The following is a 21,313-nucleotide window of genomic DNA, read 5'->3' as shown; positions in this document are numbered from 1 at the left end:
TACCTTGTGGCTTTTTATTTGCTATCTACAAATGCTATGACATTGCAAGGGATCACTAGTCGCTTTCCCAGAGAAAAACTGAAAAGAAACTTGCTGACCTGCCAGGAAATCTGTACATGGAATTCCTATCCCCATGAACTTACAATCTAAGATAAGGTTGCAGAAAAAAGGCCGCCAATGCACCATTCTAGTTACCTTCAATACCTTAGTTATGTGCATTTATTATTGTTTGAGTGCATTTCTTGTGCTTCACAGGTCAGAATGCACATTATTTTTGTTTATAGAACATCTGGCCAGAAAGACCGTTGGTTAACATCAAATTCCCGTTCCTTGACTGTACAGAATTAGTAGCATTTTAATGCTAAATTGCTATCTCTGCTTATATTTATCAGTCCACTGAGCTAGAGAAATAATGGCAAGAGGCTTAAAGTGTGCTTTGGATTTGAAACCTAAATCTCCCTCTAGAGCAGTGTTAAAATGTTTGCTCCTGAAATGAACATTTCATGCTTGCATATATTTAAATAAAGAAGTATTTTCCCAATCCCAACTAGCTTTATGCATAACACACCATAATGTTTTACAACAGGGGGAAATATGGGACAAGCATCACACTTTGTCATGTGATGCTAACACTATACATTGGGGCATATTCAATTCTTTTGAATTCCCGCGGCGTTAAAACTATTACCGTTATTACCAGCGAGAAAACTACCATAATAACGGTATTTACGCGCACTATTACCGTAATAACTGTAATAGTGCGCATGCCGCAAGATTTTTGGCGTTTTCGCCAACAATTGAATATGCCCCTATATGTTTAAATCACAATAGAAGAACAACTCATTGGGTTGGGGAGGTGTACAAGATTTACCTTTACAGTTTGGAACCTTTGTAAATGAAGATATTCTTGTTAAATGGAAACTGCTATAGTATGTAATCATTGTATAAAGAAAGCAGAATAACAAGAGAATATAACAATAGTATGGATGGTCTATTTTTGCACCACTCTCGAACATCCGCTAAAAACCAAGAGCCACATTTTTAGCTCAATGATTTACAGATAGGTAGAGAAGTCAGTATAAATAAGGATATGAAACTATTATTATTAATACATGTGTTTACTGTGGAGGTCAGATGTGTGATTTGTGAGATTTGTTGTCTATCGGGTAATAACTTTAGATGATCAATCAAATATGAGCAATGTAAATACATGTTTTGCAATGTTTCCATTTTAGGGTGAACCCGGTGAGGCTGGAAACCCAGGTCCCCCAGGAGAAGCTGGTGTTGGTGTAAGTAATTTACAATATGACACTTTCTTATTTTTGTATTAAAATCACTGATTGCTTGTTCAGGCTTTTGTTGAAGAGAACTATAACGAAAGTATGAGGACTATAATAATCTGAATGCTCTAGGCCAATTCTTAGTGGCTTAATAGTTAATCTGCTTGTTGGAGTCTATGGGGCATATTCAATTAGCTTTTTGATTCGCGGTAACGCGCGTTGCCGCGAAAAGTGCGCGTTCTTGCGGGTATTACGGTACCGCATTAACGCGGATTTTCGTTCGCAACCCTATGGGCTGCGAACGAAAATCCACGTTATTGCGGTACCGTGTATTACGTTTCGCGGCTGTTCCGGCGCGTTACCGCGAATCTAAAAGCTAATTGAATATGCCCCTATGTGTTATTTCAGTAGACAAATTAAGTTTAATTTAGTTGTGTGAAATGTGGTCTTTTCGGCCTTTCTAATCATGTTTCAGTTGTGCAAAAGTACAATGTATAGGAAGTCTATATTACTATATTACTATCACTCACTTGCTGGTTGAACTGACTATGACAACATTTTAGAAATCCCCTAGCTCCAATAGATGATATGTGTGTATATTAGGCTTGCTGATCAGTAGTCGACTGTCACCTTTATGTATACAAACATTGAACTACATAGCACTACATTTAAATATATAACAGAGAGAACATTCGCCATGTCAAGTTGCCATACCGCAAAATAAAAAAGTTATAGCTAGAGATGCTTGAATCATTCAAAGTGGTTCGACATTTGATAACCTGAATCAGGTCCAAGTGCAGATAGGAGGAGTGGTATGCGCAGACTGAGGAAATTATATGGACAGGTTTAGGGAGTGGCATGGACAGAAAAGGGAGTTACATGGGCAGATTGGTGGAGTGGCAGAAATTTTACTAAATACAGAAACATGTACCCGACACCCCTGTGTCACAGCTGTAAAAGTGTAATCAAGCGATAGGGGTACCTTTCAAAGTTTGCTATGTACCCTTTCAGGGGCAAACGCATGATTTGTAGAGTGGAGTTTTCACACCACGCCGCCAGTGAGCGTGACCAGTATGCAGGGGGGCATGGCTATAATTTTAGACAGTGCTTGGCTGCTCTTCAACTCTTCCTATCCCCATAATATACATGGGCAATGCTGCGTGCACTACTGTTAGGTGCACGCAGCTCTCCCTTTTCAAGCAGAGCTGTGTGAAGCGGGAGCAGGTTCCAGCCACCTCAGTTATACAGTGCCCCAGGCTTGGAGGGGGTTTCCAGGCAATAGCAACCCCCCCCCCCCCCTCTGTTTGCCTATGCCTTTAATAAATAATTAATCCTCTGCCATTGAGAATCATATCTAGTAATAGAATTATAACAATAATTAAAAAACCGTCCCTGTGTTATCACCTCATAAGTAAAATCAATTCTTCCTAATGTGATTATGTAATTTATTGGTATCTTGTGATCTTGTTTCCTTTACTTGAACATATTGGCTACTTTCTGTTAGCTGTCTGGCAGCTTAAGAATTGCTTTGCAAGCAGAGAACAGAGCTAAAGTGAAATTTGCCTGGGGATTTGAGGGATGACATAGATTCATTAAATAAAGACTGTACAAGTCTTTCAAAGCTTCTGGCTTTTTAGATTCTTAACAATAGTGAAAATACAGTTTTAGTCAGTTTATGATTTTTTACAAAGGACTTAATCTTCTTATGACCACAGAGGGGCTGTTCATATCATAACATCATATAATATTATGTTATATATCTGTATTTAAATACATTTTAGGGCCCTAAAGGGGAAAGGGGAGAAAAAGGAGAAGCTGGACCTCCAGGAGCTGCAGGCCCAGCTGGTCCCAAAGGGCCACCAGGAGATGATGGTCCTAAAGGAAATCCCGTAAGAGATCCACTTGAAACTTTATATTTATTTGTCTTTGATATGATGTTATATATGACACTCTTAAATTGTCCTCTTCCTCCTTCAAACTGTTTAGGGTCCCGTTGGATTCCCAGGAGATCCTGGCCCTCCCGGAGAACCTGGTCCAAGTGTAAGTGACATGATTTACACAAAAAAGTATTTGATAAACACTTTAGTATATATATATATATATATATATATATATATATTTATTTATGTGTGTACTGTGGGACTGGGCTAAAAAAAAGATGGTTTCTGTAACTGAAAAAAGTATTCATATGAAAAGTCTTGCTTTGGTTCACATAACTTTACATAACCTGTTGATCAGCATAGTCTTTTTAGAGACTATGGGGTATATATAAATGTGTACTAAACTGCAAGTTTGAAAAAGTGGAGATGTTACCTATAGCAACATACTAATTATGATTTATTCAGTACATTCTACAAAATGACAGCTAGAATCTGATTGGTTGCTATAGGCATCTCCAATTTTTCCAACCCGCAGTTTAGTAAATTTACCCCCATTTCTTATTTCTGGACTAAGCAGTTTAGATACATAAATGTAAGTCAATAATATATATAAATTTTCAAGTATCCACATAACACACTTCTCAAAAATAGCACTTTCGTAACAAGACACTGAATTGATTAGATGGTGAATTCAAATATGTCGTAAACTACTTACACCAAATAAAGGAGAGGGATGATACTAGTTAACATTTCTATGGAATGCAAATTTACTTATCACAATCTAGGATTTGAGCAGAATGGTCCAACAAACACATCTGCTAATACTAGTGTTACTAACCTAGTGCTACAAACCAGAGTAGCAATGTATAAAACTATTCTTGAGTACAGTTAAATTCCAAAAAATAAACCTTATACATGTTTTGCAATAGTAATAGTAAGTCATAGTAAATGTATTATAGGAATTCAGTGTATTGTTATATATTTTTCTAAAAATCTACTTACTGCTACCGCATAGACCTTTTTGTAAAAAGAATACAATATTTGCCTTTTTTTCTTTCATTCTCAGGCAATGTCAGACAGACTTTTTTTGTCCTATTCTTAAAATGATATACGAATTTTGATTCTCTTTCATCACATCCAGGGGTTTGAAAACCAAGACAGGCCTCATTATCCATGCATGCACCTGCCATTTTATAAAGAAATATGAATATTTATATACATTTATGAGCATTTCTCTTGAGACTTTTATTCAAGTAAATGAAGATGTGTTCTAGGACACCACAGGAACATATAGGAATTGCTAAAATGCTTTAAATGCACGTGTCTTGACTCAACCTTTTTGTGAATGAGTCTTTGATTAACTATTATTAGAAATGCATAACCTAAGATATATAATTTATTTACTAAACTGCCTGTGAAGACCTGTAAGTTCAAAAACTATTTCTGTGTCCTCTAAAGGGTCAAGACGGTGTTTCTGGCGATAAAGGTGAAGATGGTGAACCAGGTCAACCTGTAAGTATTACAGTGTCCCTTTTTAACTGAAGGGAGATCATGTAATCATGAGATCATCATTGTATTATTCTTGTCTTGGTTTAGTAAGATACTATATTGTTTTTCCCCAGACTACTGCTTTTTTGCAGTTTTGAACTTTATACTGCTAAATGACTTATTTTGAAAACAAATATTTCTTAATAATGGCAATATTTAGAGTGGCAGAAGACCTGGGTGCCCCATGGCACAGAAATAGCAAATGCTATCAGTGACAGCTTGGAAGTCCAGTTTTAAGACTAGGAACTACTGGTTCCAGGCCCTATAGTCTGCGATGAAGAGTAAAGTGTTTTCTGCATTTAAAGGGGAAAAGCCAAAGTGCAAATAATAATGAAGAACCATGGAGCTTCTGCATAAAATGGAGAGGGGCCAATTGTTTTTGCATAAAAAGATGATATCACTAGGAAAGCCCTTTGAGCATGGAACTCCAGCAGCAGCAGCAGAGGTCTCCTCTCTAAGATAGCACCAATAGGTCCATGTAAATGACATCTAATAGCAGGGCCGGATTTACCACTAGGCAACCTAGGCAATTGCCTAGGGCCCAGCGGTCCCCAGAGGGCCCTCCCAGGGCCGGCGGTGAGACCACCCTTTAAAAATGGGCCTCTACTTATGGGCCAGTGCTATATGCTTGCCCCCCTCCCCGGGCTAAAGTCTGCCAGCCAGCCCCTGAAAAGGGGTATATGTTATGCTAAAAAACTATAGTGCTATGGATTTTTTCAGGGAGGGGGCCCCAACCAGTATCTTGCCTAGGGCCCCATGAGGTTTAAATCCGGCTCTGTCTAATAGTACACGCTGTTAGATTCTGCTGGCAATAGGGGGATCTACTGTAGTCTCATGTAATTCTCTTCACACATTTACTTAATAATAATAATAATAATAATAAAGCATGAAAAAAGAAAACTCAGGATGGTTGTTATGTGGGGGAGGGGGGTCTAATGACGTTTCATGGGAGTGATGATTGGGAGGAGTACTCAGGTCGAAAATGTGAACCATGGTTCTTGTGCCTCTAGCATCTGAAAATTACTTATGTCCATGAAAATAGTAATTGTGAAGAATAATAAACATTGCTTTATCTTGCTTTAATTCTCTGTTATAAAGCCTGAGGTTTAATGTACTGTATTAATTGTTTTTTTTTTTCTTTATTGCAGGGACCTCCCGGTCCATCTGGAGAAGCTGGACCACCAGGTCCTCCTGGCAAGAGAGTGAGTTTAGTTTTTCATTATCTATCCATGGTCATAAGCACGACTAATTCATTAATATAGGATCCGACAAATGTTGATTTATTTAAGTAAATTTTCATATGAAAAGTTTAGCATTAATACAAATAAACATTGTTTTCAACTTGAGCAAGATTTAAACAGCAACGGCTATAGAAGTGCACTGAGATTACTAATTATTGTGGTGTGTAATAGAATATTGATTCAGCTATGCCTCATGCAAGAAAAAGGGAACAAAGGCAGGGAATAATCACTGGCAGTAACTAAGCCACACAAGTCCTATACATGTACACATCTCTGCTTGCACAGATGCATAAAACATCTTATACTTTGTACTGAGGATGTTAGTGTATTTGTATGAGTGTATATTACCGATATATGAAATGCTAACTGTTGTATTAAGAGTGTATTGGCATGTAATACTGAAATATTATTTTTCAAAAAAATTCTGCATATGTTTTGAAGAGTGATTTTTGCTGATTAAAAAGGCCATTGCTCCTTTGGAGCCTGTGGATGTTTTTTTTTTTTCTTTTTTAATCAGCTTAACAAGCACTATGATGGCTCCCACAACTACATAACAAATTTCTAAATACTTAAAAGAGTAATCTACTTTTTGCAAATAGGAGAGTCCCCATGTTATCCATAGCCAGATAAAGTTCTATTGAAGAGATATGGATGGACCAAATCCTCCAACTCCTTGAGTAATGTCATGAGCAAGATCTTGCCTTTAGGCTTTAGGGACTGAATATTTAGAACCCACCTATTTCCTATGCAGGAAGGATGCTATATTGAGGAGGTGTAAAAAAGAGGACCACCCCACCAAGATTGTTTTTGTACAATGGTTTATTATTATTATTCTAGATTTGCAAGGCACTACGGTGTTCCACAGTGCCGCAAGGAGAACAAGATATACAAAAAAACAGGGACATACAGAGTAGACAAAATAAATGCAGACATGAAAACAAAGGGTGTCTCTATTTTGTCGAACAGATCTATAAAAATAAAGTGAAAATAAACCCTAACTTTGACATATTATATATTTTCCAATATGACTCATTTATGTACGAGCGTACATTATATCTGTTTCACTCCTATGTATGTGTATATATATATATATATATATATATATATATATATATATATAGTGTACTAGTTTATGAAACATTTTTTACATGGTTTCCTGAAAAAAATAAATGTATAACAGGATAGAATATTGATGCTCTTGTTATTATTGCTATTCTTGATATTTCTATAATCTCTCCTTTTAGGGTCCTCCTGGAGCTCAAGGTGCAGAAGGAAGACAAGGAGAGAAAGGTGCAAAGGTGAGAGCATATATTGATCTACATGTTTGTATTGTTTATTTGCTGTATTCCATTGCACTTCTTTCCTTATGGTGATGCTGTACATTGACCTATATTGGTTTTTTTTAGGGTGAATCTGGAGCAGAAGGACCAGGAGGAAAGACAGGACCTGTAGGACCACAGGGTGCAGCAGGAAAAGCAGGGCCTGAGGGTTTGAGAGGAATTCCAGGGCCTGTGGTGAGTAAGGGGATTTGAACTGGATTTTTATGTAATTTCTGTGATGACAATGGGTCTTGGTTAACAATACTCAAGAGACCTGATTCATCTTCAAGAGGTGAGTCCATTTGTGTGACGTATCTTATGTGAAAAGCTCTGCACATGCGCCAGAACGGGACTTACGCCAGTGAATGCAATTGCATGCAATTCATGCCTTAATGAAAGTTACAACTGCCTATGACTTGAAGGGTGGAATGTGGGTGGGAAGGGGTGGATGGATGTAGGCAATGTACTGTAAGGGCAATTCAAGTTCAGGGCATCTCTTAAATACGTGTTGGTTAGCTGTATCATTTGCACCAGCTACAGGGCTACAGTGGCGACTGATAGTGATGACTACTGTTTGCAAGTTAACAGAAACTATAAAAATGCATTTTTGTACAGTCCGAATTAGGAACATCATGATTTATGTATTTAATGTAAAATAAAATTGCAAAATTTAAAACCATATTTCTTAATGATTTTAGTATTAAGAGATGTCTTTAATCTTAAAAATAAATATTTTTTTGCTTGCGTTCTTATGGTACTTTATGTTGCATATATGCATGTGTGTATCCTGCAGTCTGTTCTGTCTGTCTACATACGGCAAGTAATGTATAGCCAGAGCTTACTTATACCCGCTTGTATTTGAATACGAGCGTACATGTGTACAAGTTACGTTCAGGTTTATTAAAGTTGCGTTCACATTGCATTCGAAGATGAATCAGGCCTGGTATATTTATATATTAATTGAAGTCTTGTTTATATCTATCTATCTATCTATCTATCTATCTATCTATCTATCTATCTATCTATCCTGGATAGATAGATAGATAGATAGATCAATCTCATCTTTCCTCTAATTCTGTTTCTTACTTTCAGGGTGAACAAGGTCTCCCAGGTGCTCCCGGACAGGATGGACCTCCAGGCCCTATGGTCAGTGATTGGTACTAGATCTTAGTTCTTAGTTTTGACTTAAGTGATTATATAAATGATCTTGGATCTTGATTTTCCAAACCATCTCTTTAGACCTATGCATCATTTCTTTAATTTTGAATAATACATTTTTGGAATTTATGAAGCAATATAAACTACTCTTATTTTATGTGGCAATCACTTTCTTCATCTGTAGATATAACCCAAAACAAGTAAAGAGCGTGCTCTAGATACACATGTAGCATACACCTCCAGTAGGTGGAATGCCACCTTAGGAGAGATAATTCAGTATGTTTGTTACAAACTTTGAGTAGATGTCATTTTCATTCAGCAGATATACCTGTTTAAATAGCTGCAATAATGTTTATTTTGGAAGTAGTGATACAAACAATTTACCATGTAATTCATTTCAGGCATGCCTTAAGTTTGTTCAGTGGTTTATAGAAAGATATCCTTATAATATGTATTTCTCATGCAGGGCCCACCTGGACTTCCAGGTCTGAAGGGTGATCCTGGTACTAAGGGTGAAAAGGTAAGGCCCTTGTGAAGAAAGGTCCCTTGCACAATTTTGTATTTGTTTAAAATGTAACTGTCATTCAGTCTAATGTTGTTATCAACAAAACTGGATAAAGTTATATTCCTTTTGACCTATATATTATATAATGTAGGTTTAAATAGTTAATTATGGGGTGAGATCGAAGCCACAGTTGGCGGTACACACTAAATTAATGATGACATAAAAGTTAGTGGACTTTTAAACAAAAAGTATAGGTTTATGTATTAATAAGTGAAGCTAGTATTTAAATGCGTATAGCCAACACTGAATAGATATGTTGGCTATACTACTTTAGTAGCAAATTAGTAGTAAGAGGCTTAATAGATTGGTTTGTGTAGCATAGTATTGTTTCTGAGTTGCTATGACTGGGAATGGTTTGTATGTTGCTGTTGTGAACTAGTTGTATGGTTTGGATTGTGGAGAATTTATAGGCTGGGATAGAGAGAGTAATATAAGGTATGATTGTGGAGAAGTAAAAGGTGTAGTTGTTTGAGAGTCATAGGGTGAGATAATAGAGGACTTGTGGGTGCAATTCCTGATGAGTTGCAGGATGGGATTGGTGACGAGTTGTAGGGTGAAACTAAGGCTAACTTGCATTATGGGATAGCGGAGTAGTGCAGTGGGATTGTGGAGGAGTTGTAGGGTGAGTATGAGTAGACTATGGTGACATTTTGTAAATAGTCTGTAGGACACTATTATAAGTAAAGCATTGTTGTTTGCTGGTGGGTGTTTGAATTTAAAACTCTGTCTTCAAATAATTATAGGGACATCCTGGATTGATTGGTCTGATAGGTCCACCTGGAGAGCAGGGTGAAAAGGGAGACAGAGGACTTCCAGGTCCACAAGGATCTTCTGGACCCAAGGGTGATGGGGTAAGTGTGAACCCATCTACAATTGAGTCACTTTCATTACAAATGCAAGCTTCTGTTCAGTGGATTTAATTGATTTTTAAACTATTCTTATTCCATGGGTCTTGATATATTACCTCCTTTTCCATATAAAGGATGTCATGCAACCCATTTCATTTTTTGTCAGTCTTATCCTATTGCTAATACTGCATCTTTTTTCATCAGGGTATAACAGGTCCTGCTGGCCCTAATGGTCCTCCTGGCTCTCCTGGCTTACCCGTAAGTATAGAACATAGATTTGTACCCCTATACTAAATACAATACAATAGAGTTTTTCATATAGACATACAGTAAGTAAGAACCTAAACATATCAGCTGAGTGATAATTGTTCAAGAGAGATTCACAACTCTGTTATCTAAAATAGAATCTCTATTCAGGATTAATAACATAGAAACGTTGATCACTATCTGCAGAAGACATAAGAGCGGTGCACTGTTTGTGATATACATAGCCATAATATGAGAGTCGCAGCTACATTTACAATGACAAACTGCAAAATATTGTTTTTTGCTAGTTTTTGGGGGACATATATCCAGGTTTTTAAAATGTTTTTTTTTCAACGCTGGAGGGGAATTGCTTATACTAATCATGTTCTGTGTTTTGTTTGTAGGGTACCCAAGGTCCTAAAGGTTCAAAGGGATCGTCTGTGAGTATTTTACAACTTAACTTTAATTTCCTATCCTCTATTGTATCTTTCATCCTGCTGAAACTTTGATCTTGACTTTATGGCATCTACTGTCCTCCATGTTTTGCAACTCTCATTTTATGTACGTCAAGTCTCGGATCTAGACCTCAGACTATATATCCTTGTTTTTTTATTCTTATTAAAACTTGTAATTTGGCTTTCAGTCCTACATAGTATGTATAGTTCACCTTTCTCTGTGGATGGTCCATCCTTCATCTTTAGCTAACATGCATGGTTTTAATGAATCCTGAACTCTGGACTTTGTTCATTTACACTTACACTATACTGTGCTCCCTAGATCTTCATTCTGCCCTTTCTGTACATCATGTGTTTGTCCTAATCTTATATCATTGTCTTCTTTAAACTGCTAATAGGGTCCTTCAGGCCAAAAGGGAGATGGTGGATTGGCTGGGCCTCCTGGGCCTCCAGTAAGTATATAATGACATTATGGTATTTTTACAAAATGTTTGCAGGTTGCTACATAAATACATACATAACAGCAGAATATATGTATTTTATTTACAACACCCAACAATAGATATTTAATAAAAGTCTATTAAATGAGCATTTAGTAATTTACTATGACTATTTCATATATTGTCATGATTTTCTCTCCACAATTAGAATATTCATTGTTATTAATTATCATCATTAGCATTACTACAATTTAAATTTAACACTTATATGAATTGTCTGGTTATATCATCTCCTGCTTTATAAAAGTATTGCAAATTAAACAAAATCATATATTATTTTAGGGTCCACCTGGAGAAGTCATCCAGCCACTACCTATCCATTCACCAAAGAAGACTCGCAGATCATCAGATGCCATGATGGCAGATCTAGGAGACAACATCTTGGATTATGATGGAATGGAGGAGATTTTTGGCTCCCTCAACTCCCTGAAACAGGACATAGAGCGCATGAAATATCCAGAGGGATCCCAGAATAATCCTGCTAGAACATGCAAAGATCTCCAGCTCTCCCACCCTGAGTTCCCTGATGGTATGTAGACAAAAAGAACACTTTTCATTTTCTGTATATGGTTCTTGCTAGTTGAAGTTGTGAATATTCTACGTAAAATTTGGGATACCGCATTAATTACCTAAAAAAAGCAGTGATACATTTGAGTATAGTTCACTTATATGCAATATATACAGATTACATTGAAGCACAGTGCCTTCATGTAGTTTAGGAAGCCCAGACCCTGGGGAACTAATCCACTGCTCTTAGGATGAGTCACATCTTCACATCTTTTTTAGGGTTTGAGTAGGAATAGGGTGAAGTAGGCTTCAACAATTATATTACATATAATGGTAAATATTCATTAAGCAGGTCTTCAGTCAAATAGTCTTCTCCCAAATAAATATATATATATATATATATATATATATGCCTCAACATTCAAACCACCTGCCTAATATTGTGTATGCTAACCTCGTGCTGCCAAAGCAGCTCAGACCTTTCGAGTCATGAAGCCGTGGACTCCACAAGACCTCTGGGGGTGTGCTGTGATATCTGGCACCAAGACATTAGCAGCAGATTCTTTGGGGGTGGGGGGGGGAGTCCAATTCTCAAAGGTGTCTTGCACAGATTTTTTTTTACAGAAATGATGCTCACTTTTGCTCGCGCCCCATAGAGGTGCGAGCAAAAATGAGAGTTACTTTTACCGTAACAACGGTAAAAAAGCACATCTGCAATGTTCCTAGGAACGTTACGGACAATTGAATCTGCTTGAATCAGTTGCATTGTGTTCATGCCAATTTTGAAAATAAAATTATTGTTGCTATTATGCATGCAGCAAGTTTGTATTGTTTTGTACAACTGGATAAAATAAATATTATGTAATGCATAAAACTTACAATCTATTTTTTATTTAAAAAGAGCAAAATAGGAAAGGAATTTATCTGACATAGCGCCACTGACTTCAAAGCATAGAAATTCTGACAATATTTTCATATTTTATGATTTATAACAGGAGCTTTTCTTCTTCCCTGCAGGTGAATATTGGATCGATCCAAACCAGGGCTGCTCCGGAGACTCGTTCAAAGTGTACTGCAACTTCACTGCCGGAGGGGAGACCTGTATCTATGCAGACAAGAAATCAGAAGGAGTGAGTTAGACTGTCCTTAGGTTTACCTTATGACCTGTCTGAGTGTTCCTTATAACAACTAGCTCTGGGTTAGTTGATCTTCTGGCCTAGTGAAAATGACAAATGGATACAGAGCAGAGAAGATATTAATTTAATACTTTGTTTCTAGTATTTAATAGTAACATGCAGTGCCAACTATGGAGCTCTTTGCCGGAAATGACATGTGCTCAACCTTGCCCATATGCCGACATATTCTGCACAGACCATCTTTATAATATACTTCTTACAACTATTCATTCTAGTGTACACAAAGTATATACATATACTTATGAATGTGTTTCACAATTATATTAGTCTTATGTAGCTTCTAGTGGAGGACATAGATAGTTAACCTATTGTTCACCATACCTGGTGAAATCCAATCAATCAGATAATGTTTAGATATGATAAGCCCATACATGGTGCAGTGGTTGGTCAATTAGTTGGGTCAAATTCACAATCCAAAATCACACTTTCTTGGCTTAACCTCCATTCATGTGCTGGTAACTCTGCTGGATGTAGATTAAAATGATACATTTTGATTAGTTAGGAAAAAAAATATCATATATTCTAGCTAGCTGTGATAAGCATTAGGTGATTCCTTTTATTTACTATGATCTCATGCTCTTGTTGCGAACAGGTACGGATTTCATCATGGCCAAAAGAAAACCCTGGCTCCTGGTTTAGTGAATTTAAGAGAGGAAAGCTGGTAGGTTCCTCACTAATCTATTGTTAGTCTTACTTTATCTCCCAAACCTCCTGAGGCCAATAAGCTCTTTCCCTTTATTTGTCTGTGTATATATAGTTAACCAACTATAACTTTAACATTATCAAAGGTTTTTTTTTAAAAAAAAAAAAAACTTGTCTACATTTTACATAAGCAATAAACTCCATTAATTGTCATCATTTTGATCAGATGACTTCCCGTTACAACACTATAATCTCTTCAGCCACAGTATCTTAACATCAGTCATTCTGAACTGTAACATTTTTAGCAGTATGTATAAACTATATATGCTATATGTCTTTAACCATGGACTTAAACCATTGACAACATTAAACTTATCACTTTAATCAGAAATCACCACACGACAACTTTTAAGTTGGCAAAATTAAACTTGTTTATTTATTTTATTTTAATTTTAATCTTGACCTAAAGTTGGCGACGAGAGCATAGCAGTCAGCAGGCAAAACGCAAAGCCAAACAGTGGGAGGTCATACCCTTGCCACTGGTCCCAGGAGTAAACTCCTTTACGATTGACCTGGAGTTAAATTTGGGCTAACGAGGCGGATGCGCCCCTCCTGGACTCGACATTGGCGCCCGCTCAAAGCCTTCCAAGTGATCCTTCAATCAGGAGGACCATGAGTCATGATTCTTCGGAGGGGGCAATGACCCCAGTTATACTAGTAACACCATCTGCTCATTTACGGCTGACTGCCTGCTCTCCTACCGACACAATCAAACCTGTAAACCAAATCACACCAGCCGGGTGGGAGGGTGGCAAACGATGCAGGAACAAGAGATCGGCCCACCCACAGGAAGAGGATATAACTACAATCTCTGCTCCTCCCTGTGTTCTCATTGGCCATATTCTGCATCATCATCATTAACCCCTTTCCAACGTTTAAATCCCTGTCAGACCATATGCAATTAGTTTAGACTCGTTCAGCCTATTACTTCACTCCTCATTATCTACAATAATTATGGTCTGCTGATCTTTGACTTTGGAAGTCATGGCCCAGAATAAAACTATATAGAATCAAACAATTGTAATAAACACTTTTATTCTGGTATTCAATGCTGTTACCCACTTGTGTATTGTGATTAAAAAGTAGAGATAGATGAATGGACTAGAGTGTGAGTTGAAGAGGGCCAAGCTGTCTGAACCATTATTAGCTTTCAGCCACTGAGTATATAAATAAGCTGCTCTGTCTTGGATGCACTGACTTCTGGGTATGCCAATTATATGGTAGCCTTTTAAGTCAATGAGGCTGGTTCATTTCTCAGAGATGAGCCACAAAATATCAGTATGGTGGTCATACTTTGATTACCCAATGGGTAAAGCATTAACTCAAAAGGCTTCCACGTGAATGGCGTACCCATTCTGTGAAAATTGAGTGGGTAATTTGCATATTTGTTGCTAGGCTGTTGCATAACTCACTAACTTGCTATTTTGTTTCAGCAAACATTCTATTGATTATGAAATGTTTAAATTGCTTCTGAATGGTGAATGGTGTTGTGAGTGCATATAAAATTAGTGCAACGACCACCCGTAACTCATCTCTCATTTTTCCGCTGTAGCTTTCCTATGTGGACATTGAGGGTAACAACATTAATCAAGTTCAAATGACCTTCCTGAAACTACTCAGTGCCTCCGCTCGCCAGAACTTTACGTACAGTTGCCAGCAGTCAGTAGCCTGGCACGACGCTGTCAACAATAACTATGACAAGGCCCTGAGGTTCCTAGGATCAAACGATGAGGAAATATCTTACGACAACAGTCCCTTTATTACAGCGCTGCATGATGGATGCGCGGTGAGTGTACATGCTATCTGGAAAGGAGGGAAGTCTAGTTTAAGCAAATACATACACACTTATTTCTAGCTCCCTGGCTGAAATAAGACTTGACTTACCAAAGAGACTGATGTGACACAAAAGGAAGTCGCTATATACTGCAGTGGAAGGCGTTAAAAGGACAAATGCCATAGGATGAAAAGGTTCAGGATATAAAATTAAACTGTGTGCTGTCATAACTCAACCAAAAAGACATTATTCTATTAGTTTATTAGAGAGAGCTCTACAACAATGTTCCTCATGCTGTCACTGCCTGTTAATGATTTGATAGGTTGCAGTCTCATGAATATTGGTTCAATGCACAAAATGGCTGCCTAAGCTATTATAGGCGACAAGTATACTTTAAAGTACACATTACAGCCAATATCAGGCTGACAATACATTAATATGCAGCCATTTATAAAATTCTTTTTGGCTTCCTTATGGTTGAAAACAAGATTTAAAATTACCATCTTGTCTGCAATGGACTCATTCACAAACATATATTGTAAGACTTACTGGGACAAACAACACAATTTCCTGATATGAGGAAGACGTGGGCAGTCATGACACACTAACCCTATCTTTCCCTTTGTCAGTGGTGGGCTGCACTATTCCCTCACAGAGTGGTTACCACTCGAGCACATGCTTTGTCCCAGTAAATATTGGTCGATGTCAAGTGTACTATGACTGAACACACTGAACACACACACAGTGAGATTAGAGCAGGAATTGGGATAATTTATCCAGGAAATTAGCACTTGGTAGTATGTAAACTGCGGAAGTGCATTGGCATTGGGCTCAACAATCGAAATGTCTTCTCCATTGTCATTGCTCTGTCATGTAGTAAACGTCTGCACATCATTCACAGTCCAGCTTAAGAGGTGAGATTTAACAGATTTAACTAAGGGGTATATTCAATTTTTTTCCGCGCCGCGGAAAAACTATTACCGTATATAGTTGGCTGGATTTCAGCTCGCGGCTCAGGGAGCTGCGAGCTGAAATCCAGAGAGAAAATTACCGTATTAACGTTTTTTCTGTGCACGATTACCGTAATAACGGTAATCGTGCGCGGACCGCGAGATTTTCGGCGTTTCCGCCAAGAATTGAATATGCCCCTAATAGTGAACTGTGGCACAGCTGCAACAATGTTGTAGCAGTGTCTTGGTTGCCCGAAAGGCTCTTTTGTAGTGACCATGGAGCAGAGAATGTCAGAGCCTTGACAACTGTTTTCAATGTGAATTATAACATGTCAGCTGAAATCTCTGGACCAAAAGTAGATTGGTTATGGGATATTCTTTCAAAAGGCAGGATAAAGGCCTTTTGAACATTTAAGGGATATGAATTAAAAAACTGTGGAGTTCCATTTAAACACTGTGGGTCTGATTCATCAAGGAACACAAAGCCAACGTAATGTGTGTGGTTTTTGTAACAAATGTACATACATTGGGCATACAGGTGTCCGTATTAAACTACAAATGGATGTAAAGATACACCTATTGATTAATAGGTCTAGGTTAACTCTGCTCTGACAGACAATAATCTGCGGGATACGTCCAATACATATGTGGAATATAAAGTCCCAAAAGAACGCACAGAAAAAAAAGAAAGCATTTAACTATCACCCACATAAAACACATTAGTTAGGATGTTATGAATGCTATACCTAAAATGCATTTTTACAGTTGCTCCTGATTGCAAACACATGTTCTTCTTGCAGGCAAATTGACTAAGACAGTGCATACGCCCAATCCCCTCCCTGTTCCCCTCCCTGAATTGAACATTGGTGCATTCACTGGCGTTTGGTCCGGCGTGTATATGTATATATATATCAGAGAGTGTGTATTATTTTTTATTATTGGTGGTAGTAGTAGTATTATTTTATTTAAACCATATAACTGCCTGGATCAATTTGTTAGGGAGCCATATTAAATTTGTTCTTTATGCACATTGCTCTGGAACAGGGCCCCCAGTGCTGCCAAGCCCCATAGCAGTTGCTTGGACTGCTACTTCTATAGTTAAATACCTTCCAACATGTCTGTTCTCGGCTGTGGGAAAAGGGGAGTGGCCACACCATGGTAGGGGTGTGGCTATGACCCCAGAGGGCTGCTTAGCACTGTAAAGCCCTAGGCTGCCCATAGATACCTCCCTTTCCCCAACATTCTCACCTGCGGGACAAACATGTCCTCGTGGTGGGACAGACCCCTAAAATCTGGGCTGCCCGCTTATATCGGGACAGTTGGGAAGTATGTAGTTACCTCTTCAATGAGATCACTGTAATGTTTATACTTGATAGATATGTCCAGCATGTTGTTTTCTACTCTTCTGCGGCAAGTTAGTAGGGAGGAGTTTCTCTATGCAAACAGGCAGACATTGTCTGACATTTTACAGGTATTCATAGTGTAGATTAGTTGATTTATACACAAATAACTGAATTTTAATTATCAGCCTAGAGATTTATGGGATGTATATAAATTTGGGACACAACTAAATAAAATAATTAGAAAGTTTATACACTATACCAATATATAAGAATTACGCTAATTCTTTTTTTCCACTTTGCAGCTGAGGAAAGGATATGCACGAACAGTCCTTGAAATCAACACCCTGAAGATAGATCAACTGCCTATAGCAGATGTTATGATAAGTGACTTTGGGGATCAGACTCAAAAGTTTGGATTTGAGGTCGGGCCGGCCTGCTTCTTAGGTTGAGACTGGACAAGCAGCTTAATAAAAAGTGTAAAAAAAAATTTCCTAAAAAAAAAAAGCATCAGGCTTTGGATACCACCAGAGACGTGTTCGCCACATGCAAGTTTTGAATATGGATTGTGCAGAGGGGAAGAAAACCTAAATAAATAAAGAGAACAAAAAAGCTCACTGCATATGAGTTACTTAGAATTTGTCAGCCACCCTCATCCGTGGCAGAATCACATGACTTAAACAGAAAGCATTTGCAAAAATATGAAGGACTTAGATGCGATACTGTAGGGATCGCTGTGTCATCATTTCAGTGAAACTTTTGGTGCTGAAGAATACCCAAAACAGGCTTCGTCCATCATAGGTGCTATTAATTTCTTGTAAATGGGTTTACCAAATGCTCTATACATGTAATTACTTTGCATACTTATTATAAGGCTTGCATGTCCTTTTCCAAAACTTGCATGTGACTCTGGGTTGAGCCATAATACTAAGAGCAAAGAAACATGGAAAGGTTCCCCATGGGGTCTAAAACGGATACAGTGTCTGTATTGTGCAAAATAATGTATAATTCCAGTGGACTCCAACCCTTCTTAATGACTCAAAATAAAATCCCTTTGTATATATTGAAGTGGACGATCTCTCTTATTTGCTGTTGCTGAAACTAATATATATATATATATATATATATATATATATATATATATATATATCTATATCAGTCTCTATATATATAAAGCCTCAGGTTGCCAAACTGGAAGACAAAAATGATAATTTCATCTAAATTTGCCTATCTTTGTGCCGCATTTCTCTTTTGCAAAATTAAACCATTTTGGTGCAATATTTGATGGTGCTAATACCTCATTCCAGGATGTTGTTACATGCATGTATATACCTAAAATAACTTTTTTTATTATTATTTGTGGTCGGGGGAAATATGTATTAAGAGAAATATTTCTGTATAAGATATTTGTCAATGTTTTGTGAAGTCATTGGCCAAACGCAAGTTTGTTTGAATATATGTATCATCAAGGTTTGTGCATCTTCCATCACTTAATATTAAAACTGGACTCAAAACAGTAATTTAATGTATTTGTTGAGTGTTTGCAAATACGTTTAATAGCAGTCAGTATATATGTTATTATGTACTCACTGCAATTATGCCATAGCTATTCAAATCAAACACAGTAATATATTGGACAGTGCAAAGTTATTCAATTCATGAATAGCTGTTATATATTTATGTACACAGCTATGTCAAGGTCATGTGATTCTACCTGGTTGCATCGCAACATAGGAGGGGCTGCTAATTACTCAAGTTAATTTGGCATCCAAATTTGTTTTAATTAGTCTTCCAAACTTGTTGTGTTTTTCCCCTCCCCATTCTGGTTTTAGCTGGAAAATAAAGATAAAGATTTTCACTTTAAAGATAAAATTCTTTTGTAATTATTTTTCATAATATATGTAAGACTTGAAAATTGTGTGTTACTCTTTCATAAATAAACTGTTAAATTAATTGGTCTCAGATCCCACTAGCTCATTTTCCCATGACATTTAATTAACAGGATATAGAATAAACCTTTTTTTTCCTTTTGCTGTTGAAAATCTTTTTTTCCATTTTTTTTTACAAACAAAATGTTACTGTCACCTCACAGAAGTTATGAAAATGTGATCAATAAATTCAAGTCTTGTTTACGTTAAATGTTCCTTTCATTTCTTAAAAAAACAGTGGTGGGTCAAGAATCACGAAATCTCATTATGGATATAGCAAGCAGTGTACATGTATATTGCAGTTCACCTGTTCTATTTTTATAGTTTTGGGGTGTCTTTCTGGTAATAGTGAAGAGGTTGTCCTATACACAATAGTAAAATGTTACTCTAAACCAGGCACGTGGCTCCCCAGGTGTTATGAAACGCCCAGCATGCCCTCTCAGCTCTTAGCTGGCTATCTACTGGCAAAGCATGCTGGGACTTGTAGTTTCACAACTCCTGGAGAGCCACAGGTAGGCCAGGCCTGCTCTAAACCTCTCAAAGTCTAGGATTTGGGGCATATACATGTACAATTTTTCTTGAAAGTGGAACTAATTTTGAAATAATATATTTTTACATGTGGTAGAGGATAGTGAAAAGTACTTTTACTTTTTCTTGAAGGTCAAACATTTCTGTTTACTGAGAAATCCATACAGAAGTTGCTCACTGCAAGGGGACATATATTTCTGTTAGTCCAACCCACATCCTAAGTCAATGATTACAGATTCTTTCTTCTATATTTGCTGTTTCATAGGTGACAATCTACAAAATAATACATTTCTTTTATCATATACCTTTCTTTGCTCCTAGTATATAATGCAAAGTAGCAATTTGAGAGAAGTCATCAAGGCAGCTGCTAGTCAGCAAATACTAAGATTGTAGATCAAATTTAGTATAAAGTACACTTTTATCACTTTCACATGTGTAAAAATGTCTCTTATATTGAGTTTTAAAGTAAGTTTTTTGATTTCAGCAGATGAATGTGCTGATCTTTTGGGAGGCAGTGACCTATACACTTATGTGTTTCAAGGCAGGACTGCAATTAACAGAGATAATGTCATGGTGTGAGGAAGTGAATGGAGGCTATAGATTGCGAGGTAGATATTGGAATCAGCAGAGTATCCTTGCAGTAAAGAGTAGTAATATGATGTTCCTGTCAATTGATGTATGAAGGTTGGGGAATCAAACACACCTCTATATCACATGAGGTTCATCCAACTTGTTTTTAGTTCCACTTTATGGGAAAAATACACTCTGCCTAAAAATTGTGCTTATTCTCCATTGTAATATAAATTTGAAACATATGGACTTTTCTTATTCTGTACAAAGAACCTTATGTTCTCTAAGTGTATTAATATGAGTAGATGCTGCCATATAGATAGCAATGCCAAACCAAGTTGACATATTCTTAAAATGTAATTTATGACTTGCACAATAAGTGGGCACAGAATACTCTTAATCGTCTGCAAACAGCCCTAATTTCCTTCACCTTGCACATAACAAGCAGCACTTCCATGTTTTCATTGGTTCATATGCACCAGAAATACTCTTACATATATGTAAAACACACCTAAATGGTGACCTGATTTCTACTACCTCTAAAAACATGTATTAATATTTAATACAAGTCAATTTGCTGAGAGAAAAATGTTAAACCAGGAAAACCACCCTAACTGAGTCTGTTTTACTCCTGAATCTCAAATATCTAATTCCACAAAATGATATTTAATTGCATGACTCTAGTCCAAATATTGTAATGCACCTAGCTTCTCTCATAAAACATATCTCCTATCTGTCTGTCTAGATTCATGGACCCCAAAAGGATGGGGTTTCATCA

General features: G+C 37.2%; 1 protein-coding gene across 1 annotated transcript in view; it reads left to right on the top strand.

The window, feature by feature from the left end:
• Positions 1-19,648, top strand: part of COL11A1 (collagen type XI alpha 1 chain) — a 163,789-nt gene extending 144,141 nt beyond the window's left edge. Inside the window, exons 51-68 of the mRNA XM_075182562.1 lie at positions 1,236-1,289; positions 3,062-3,169; positions 3,267-3,320; positions 4,619-4,672; positions 5,857-5,910; positions 7,194-7,247; positions 7,356-7,463; positions 8,361-8,414; positions 8,893-8,946; positions 9,735-9,842; positions 10,044-10,097; positions 10,490-10,525; positions 10,939-10,992; positions 11,323-11,569; positions 12,565-12,677; positions 13,336-13,404; positions 14,998-15,231; positions 17,815-19,648. Of these exons, the coding sequence (XP_075038663.1) occupies positions 1,236-1,289; positions 3,062-3,169; positions 3,267-3,320; positions 4,619-4,672; positions 5,857-5,910; positions 7,194-7,247; positions 7,356-7,463; positions 8,361-8,414; positions 8,893-8,946; positions 9,735-9,842; positions 10,044-10,097; positions 10,490-10,525; positions 10,939-10,992; positions 11,323-11,569; positions 12,565-12,677; positions 13,336-13,404; positions 14,998-15,231; positions 17,815-17,961 (1,656 nt within the window). The 3' untranslated portion in view covers positions 17,962-19,648. The remainder of the gene's footprint in view (positions 1-1,235; positions 1,290-3,061; positions 3,170-3,266; positions 3,321-4,618; positions 4,673-5,856; positions 5,911-7,193; positions 7,248-7,355; positions 7,464-8,360; positions 8,415-8,892; positions 8,947-9,734; positions 9,843-10,043; positions 10,098-10,489; positions 10,526-10,938; positions 10,993-11,322; positions 11,570-12,564; positions 12,678-13,335; positions 13,405-14,997; positions 15,232-17,814) is intronic.
• The last annotated feature ends 1,665 nt before the right edge of the window (positions 19,649-21,313 follow it).

The sequence above is a fragment of the Mixophyes fleayi genome, chromosome 8 (genome assembly GCF_038048845.1).
Source record: "Mixophyes fleayi isolate aMixFle1 chromosome 8, aMixFle1.hap1, whole genome shotgun sequence".
Taxonomy (NCBI): Eukaryota; Metazoa; Chordata; class Amphibia; order Anura; family Limnodynastidae; genus Mixophyes; species Mixophyes fleayi.
Note: the sequence above shows the minus strand (reverse complement) of the source record. Positions and strands in the feature narration are given on the sequence as shown.